Here is a 7,414-nt window from a genome sequence, read left to right as displayed (position 1 = left end):
CGGAGCCTTAAAATATTCCTACGACGCCTCTTGACACGTTTCCTGATTCTTCACATCGGTCTCGACACGCTGAGCAGTTTTAGCAGGTTTTAAAAATCAAACTCAGCCGCAGCAGCTCCAAAGTTTGTCATTATAATATAATACACTGACTTAATGTATTCAGAAAAAGTTGAGTCTCTTGCTCTTTTTACAGAAACACCCTTCTTAATATTTTCAGAGAACAGTTTCACACAAGGAGCTTCTCTCAAAGGCACCGCAACAGCTGCTGAGTGGGTGGAAACAGTTTCTCTATTAAAGGGTTTTTCAGATCATAAGTAGTAAGATCAACAATCACCAAACTACTGCCTGTGTATAAATTCCTCAACCGTTATGTAAAATTTCTGTGGCGTGACAAAGTCACAATATATTTAATATTGCTTTACACAAACTTTAAGCTGTGACATGCTGATTTCATCCTGATGAAACTATTTTCTCCAGGTATATCTTAAATGTTAGTGTTATTTGGTCAGAGGATGTATCAAAATCCTTTACATCCTTTTATTTTCGCTTTATTTTTGTTAAGAACGTTGTTTTTATGTCTTCATATTTGACATGTTGCTCTTTTTTCTCCTCTCTCTGACACAGCAGCTCTTCTCTGTCTGTTTAGAGCCAAATAGAGTTGAATTTTTTTGCTTTGAGTTTTTGTGGTAGATGCCTTAGAGTTCATTTAATTTCCCTTTTCTTTGGCTAAAATTTAATTTAATCAGTTTATGTGAATCTCTCCCTCTCTCTCTCTCTCTCTCTGTCCTTGCTTCACATCAAGTCAAGGGGCGGAGTCACCGCCTCAGCATCCCTCATCCCTCCCTCACATTCACGTCTGCGTAACTGTGCCTTGACAAAACCATTCAGTCAGTCTACATTTTCAAACTTTGGTTCAGAACCATGGACAGCTCCAACCAGTTTTACTAAAGTACAGTGCACTTGGTCTACAGTTTTAAATGGTTCAGGAACTCCACCGGTTATTCTAAAGTACAGCGTAGTTAGTCTGCAGAACAGCACAACAGCTTGTCAATGGGCCGCTGCAAACAGGAACATTTTTGATCATGTCCTCAGTCCAGTCAACACGTTTCATAGCTTGCAGCCGTAGACGCCACCAGTTACTCTGCAACGGTCGTGAGCCTGTCGGAATTTTGAATAACTTATATCAACCACCAGAATATCGATTCTGAAGTATCATACGCTCAACAAACAGAGATTTTGGTGATTTTGGTGCCGGTAAAATGTTCAATTCAACCTTTGCAGCTTGATAACTCGTCTGGATGACTGGGGGAGACGATATTTCTGTTTCCATGGACAGCTCCGCCTGTTACACTCAAGCAGTGATTCCCAAAGACTGGTTCAGGACCCACAGGTGGGTCACAGGAGATTTTATTTGCATCCCCCAAAATATAAAAGATTATGAAAGAAATTCTGCAAACGTTTATACCTGCAGTACACTTTTTTTATAAAGCATTTAAAACAAATTTACTTCTGATTTGTAAAGTTTTAGCATGTGTATATATTTTCAATTAAGTGTCAAGATGATATAGGGTGATGCAGACATGGAAATAGAAATGGTCAGGATCCTATTTTTTTAGTTTATTTATTACTTGTTGAAAATGTCTTTATGTCCTTATTATTGGACTCTTTCCTTTCTGGACGTTATATATTTAAAGGGGTCCAATTTGTCCCCTCTCTCCATTTAACAAGTATATGGATCTGGTTTTGTATTTTTGGTTTTAAAAGTCAGAGTGAAATGGTATTTTTGTGGTATTTCAGAGGACGTATTGATGCAGCAGCTTGACTTTTGGCTTCAGAAGGAACATATAACCTCAGATTTTCTCTCTTTCTCACTTCACTTGCGCTGCTGCCTTCCAAACGTGCCAATTTACCGTCTGTCCTTCATTTCAGTGTCGCTGGCGTTGCCTTGTGTTGCACAAACCTAAGCTATCTCTCGTTTGTCAGATGTTAGCTCAGCCTGGTCAGCCTGGACTAACACCAAAAAGGACAATGAGACCATTGAACCCTGCAGCCCAGTCTTTGTCTCTCTGAGACAAAGGCAGTGGCCACATGACACTGGAAGGAGGTCTGAGTGGATGACTGGACCAGCAAAGTGTAATTTGGTGAGGGAGTACGGGGTTTGTGTCCTGCACAGTGTTTCCATAACCTTAACCAGGTCATGTTTTGAATGCATTGCTTGAGCACACCACCTTTACAGGGGTCAGGAGGAAAGAAAGGGGGGGCGGGGCAAGTGAAAGGGGGTGCAATTACAGAAGAGGCAATAGTAAAATTGAAATAGTAAAATAATTATTTTTCCTTTGCCGTTTCAGTATTTAACTACACAAACAGTGACAAAAAGCAACTGATGCCGCTGATACTACCTGAATTACTTTGCAAATATGAATGTAGCTGAACTATCATCAAGCTACTGCAAAATATAGTTAAACTACAAGTTTAATTAATAATAAAAATTATGTTTGTGTTTTAATGAAGGAGTATTATTTCTATTTGAGTAATTACATTAAGTGTCTTCCTGCAAACTGCGATAAAATTACAAATTAACTCTGAAAAAATACAAGTTTTTTTAGGCAAAAAAATCTGAATTTGTAGTTTTTCCTGTGCTGAGATGTCCTCAGTGCTAAGAAGATAAAGTTAAACCGACTGTCCTTTGTATGTCTTTTGTTGTATGTTGTATGTTGTGTGTTGTATGTTGTATGTTGTATGTTGTGTGTTGTATGTTGTATGTTGTATGACCTATGTCCTATGACCTATGTCCTATGTCCTATGTCAAGGCTCACTAATCTGTACAAAACACTTAACTGTTAAAAATCTTTGGTCAGTTATTTAGTTTTGCATTGATTTAAGGAAATGTGGTACAACAGCAAATGACATTGTTTTTCTTTTTTTTAATGTGTACTGAAGTGTTAAACATCAGTGAGAGCATGAGCATCCGTGCACACACACACACACACACACACACACACACACACACACACACACACACACAGAATCACAGTGGTTTCCATGAAGGAACAGGAGGGTGTGAGCAGAATTTCTGCTCTGAGCCTCTGGAGAGACTTACAGGGAAAAAAAAGAAACTGCAGAAAGCCGATGACCTTTACAGAGAGTAACTAGACCAACCTGCAGTGATGAATGGTGCTGTAGTTTCCACTGGAATATTACACTAACACACACACACACACACACACACACACACACACACACACACACACACACACACACACACAACCTTCATTTTTCTCTTTAATACAGAAGCAGCTGAATCTGCGTTCACTTCTCTCTCTCTCAGGTGAACGTCCACGTTATTGTATCATTTCTTTTCATTTTTTTGTCCCGTTCTCTTTTCTTTTTCAGTCATCACCGTGACACATGAACATGAAACTCCAGTGCCATCTATGAAAGGTCTCCCCTGAAACAGCTCTTGTCTGTTGAATTTTTTTCCTTAGTGTGCTGTTGTGTGTTGGGGGCAGGGTTTAAACTCAGAGGACAGTAATTAGATCAATAACTTGGTAAAGAAGGCGGGGTCTATCATTGGCTTGACCTCTGACTCGCTAGAAGCTCCAGAGTGTTCATTTATTAAGGGGTTTAAAAGTATGGTATTTATTGTATCATAAAAACGAAGAACATAGGAGAAAAAATAAAGTGTATTGGAACGCAAGGCAGCAGTGTCAACTTATAATGACTGTGGTCTCAAGTGATTGATGAGGGAAAATGGAATCCTGCTCCTTTAGTAAATCTGTTAGAGTCAAAGTCTCAAATCCAGCAATAAAAAAAACAGCATCTGTACAAAGTAACTGTACTATAACTCCAGAAACATCACTGAGGACATGAATACTTTGTTGTTGCACTTAAGAAGAGTTTTTACGTACGTTTACTTTATTTGAGGGTTTTGTTTGTTTGTTTGTTTTATTCCCTACATGGTAACACAAATATCTGTACTTTCTGCTCCTTACACATTCAAGACAGGCTTGTTACTTTAGTTTTAATGTGTTTGAGTGGAATTATTAAAATATTTTATTACAATTTTACAAATTATACAGTTTTTTTATTTTATATTATTGTGCACGTCCTTCCCAACATTAAGACTGATTTCAGCCTAAATGGATGAAACAATAACACATAGACTGGGGAGGAAGTAACTCATTACAAACACTCAAATTACTGTAATTAAGTAGTTTTTTGGGAAGGTACTTTTATGAGTAGATTTTCAAGTCTGTAGTTTTACTTGTACTTAACTATGAATTACAAGGCATAATCTACTTAGTTACTTTTAAAATCATAGTAGAGTATTGAGTACATTCATTCATCCATTTTCTGTAACCACTTACTCCGTAAAGGATCGCGGGCTGCTGGAGTCTATCCCAGCTGACACTGGGTGAGAGGCGGGGTTCACCCTGGACAAGTCACCAGTTCATCACAGGGCTAGTATTCAGTACAATTTCAATTAATATTCCAAATCTGTCATCTGCATTTTTGTAGCCAATCAGGTGATCTGATCACAAACGGACCAATAAGAACAAAGACATACAAATGAAAACAAAACAAAACGCTGCAGCAGCACATGTTTGGAGTAAGAATGTTGATGATCAATCATTAATCAATTAATTGTCATCAAGAATTTAACCAATTAAAATGTATTCATGGATATTTAATCAGTAGATGTGGCAGTAACTGCACCTCATTTGATGAATGAGGAAAATTAAAGTTTTCAACCCTTGGTTCAGGAAAATAACTAATACTCTGAGTAGTTTTGTACATACTTTGTACAAAATATACTTAAGTATATTTCTAACACAGTACTTTTACTTGTAATTGAGTAATATTTTAGCAATGTATCAGTACTTGTACTTGAGTACAGAGTTGCAGTACTCTTTTCACTGCTGCTCATAGATTCCTTGGTGCATCCGTCAGTGAATATCACAAGATGACACAAACAAAGAGCGAAACTCAACCTCTAAGAAAACGTGAGGTCAGCTGGTAGAAATGTCCTTCACTTTTACTGAAGTAAAGAAGATACATCAGTACTTTACACATGTATCTGTACATGAGTAAAATGAGTAAAATGAGTTTCTTTCTTTCTTCCCTCCTTCATTCCTTGCATCATTATTATTGTGTGCAGGTGAAGGCTGATGCTCTTATGAAAAGTTTTTGTTGCTTTCAATGACATCTGGATATCTGACATTCAGGAGCTGGTTGCAGAGTTGCCTTGAAAACAAGAAACAACCAAAAACATGATTTTGCTGCAGGCTGAAAACCAACAATAAAGACCCCTCAGGGGCCTAAAGACTCTCTTCAGTATGTGGTTAATACTGGATGCAGCTCTGAGGTGCATGATGAACTGAACTGACAGGAGCCTGCAGGCATCATTTCATCATTACTGATTCACCAGCTGGCTCTGGTTTCCTACCTGGAACATGATCCTGTACTGCTCCTCTGGACGTTTGACCACACACATGTTGCAGCCCATGATGACGTCTGGCACTCGTCCTCTTTTCTCTCCCCGTTTTCCTCCTCTTGTCTCTTCTGTCCTCTGTCTCTGCAGGCCCCTCACGAAGCTCAGTATCAATAATCCAGCCTGTCCGTCTGACCTGTGTGACGTCCTCAGGTGAGCCTTCGTTGTCTGTCAGCCTCTGACCTTTGACCCACGATGAGGTTCAGAGATATAACTGTGTCCAAAGCTAAGCTCAACTCCACTGAACAAAATGGCAGACAGTCTAAAAACATTGCCAGATTTCTAGGACAAATTCCAAATGCCAAAATGAAGTGTTGGCGAAATCTGTAATCCCTGCTGACAAAGATCCTTTATGTGAGGAGATTCATGCTTGTTCTTTGTAAATTTTGATCGTAAATCCTCAGAGAAATCAGTCCAAGCAATTAAGAAAAAAAGTTACAGTGAGATTCAAACACCTTCTGCTGTTTTCCAGGTTTATTTCAAATTGCTATGGATTTTTTGTTTTTAGTGTTTACTGCATCAGTTTCCCCCACAAAAAGGAAAGATTCCACTAAAACATGAAGCCACTTCATCTAAAAATCCCTACATGTGTTTCACTGAGTTTATTGAAACAAACACAGATGCTTTTATCAGTCAAACGTCTTCTGCGACAATCTGTCTCTGCTCAGACTTCAGATAAAAACCCAGCTGAGAGTCAAACTGAGTTCACCTCCTGCTGTCTCTGTCACTCTGAACACAAAAGCCACCTTGGTGTTTTCTGAGTGTTTCGCGCTCGCACTCAAAAACAACGATGAAACAGAAGACAAAAGGAGCAGGACACCGTTCAGCTGCTCACAGTAAACAGCTTTTATCTGCCATCCCGCGGGCGGCGAGGAGGCGAGACGCTGTGTCTTCTCATCACGGTGAAAAATTAATTTTTATTCATGCGCCGCAGATTGTTTCAGCCCTGCAGGGGAGGAGGAGGAGGAGGAGGAGGAGGAGGAGGAGGAGGGGGATGAAGAGGCTCTTCAAACTGTTAGAAGCAGTTCAGTTGGTTTGAGTTTGTGGGTGTCCTAGAAAACAAACTCCCGAATCGTTCCTGATGAGGAGGACGTGGGTGATGATGAAGGGGTGAAAAAGGGAGAGTGCAGTCTCTGGAGAGGAGGATGAAGGTGTGTGTGTGTTTGATTAAGTTCCACCTACACACTGCTCACACCGACCTCTCTGTGAGTGTCTGGGTGTGTGTGTGTGTGTGCGTGTGTGTGTGTGTGTTCACAGCATCAACCAGCACTCCATCATTTTCAGGGTCAATTATTCAGCAAAAAATTGTTTTTTTTTAGGATTTTAGTTACTAAATCTGAATCTCTGTGCGGTGAACTGGTTTCAGAGTTGGAGAATAAGTCAAATATTTAATGCGTCAGGTTGTTTTGAAGCTAAAGCGGCCAAAGGAAAAGGAAAAACTGAAAAATGTTCAATCTTATTTACCAAATTTAGCTTTTCTGGTTCTCTGGTTTTCAATATATTTGACAACTGATGGTGCAGAGTTGGATAAAACAAAATAAACTCTAAAACTGTGAAAATGTTTTCAGTCAAAGTGACCTCTCCTAAGTCACTGATGCAATAAGTGGTTTTTTTTTTTAATGATGGAGTATTATTTCTATTTGAGTTATGAAATTATTAGTGGCTTCCTGCAAACTGCAATAAAAAGACACAAAATCTGAAAAAAGACAACAGATCAGCAGTATTTCCTGTGCAGAGATCTCCTCAAAGTAAGTAAAACCAACTGTGGTTCTTTTTCAAGGCTCACTGATCTTTACAAAAGGCTTAATGTTAAAGATCCTTAGTCACTTGTTTTGTTTTTCAGTCTCCTGAGGTTTGTTTAAGGTCGCAGTGGAAACGAGGCCAGTGACAATTAATAAGACATGAAGGAGGAAAAGAAAAGAA

General features: G+C 39.1%; 1 protein-coding gene across 1 annotated transcript in view; it reads right to left on the bottom strand.

Moving 5' to 3' along the window:
• LOC146324632 (PDZ domain-containing protein 4-like) overlaps positions 1 to 7,200 on the bottom strand; it is a 53,810-nt gene extending 46,610 nt beyond the window's left edge. The window contains exon 1 of the mRNA XM_084720230.1: positions 5,447 to 7,200. Coding sequence (XP_084576356.1) covers positions 5,447 to 5,506 — 60 coding nt within the window. The 5' untranslated portion in view covers positions 5,507 to 7,200. The remainder of the gene's footprint in view (positions 1 to 5,446) is intronic.
• Positions 7,201 to 7,414: the final 214 nt, after the last annotated feature.

Source organism: Lutjanus erythropterus, chromosome 6 (genome assembly GCF_056507025.1).
Source record: "Lutjanus erythropterus isolate fLutEry1 chromosome 6, fLutEry1.hap2, whole genome shotgun sequence".
NCBI classification, from domain to species: domain Eukaryota; kingdom Metazoa; phylum Chordata; class Actinopteri; order Lutjaniformes; family Lutjanidae; genus Lutjanus; species Lutjanus erythropterus.
Note: the sequence above shows the minus strand (reverse complement) of the source record. Positions and strands in the feature narration are given on the sequence as shown.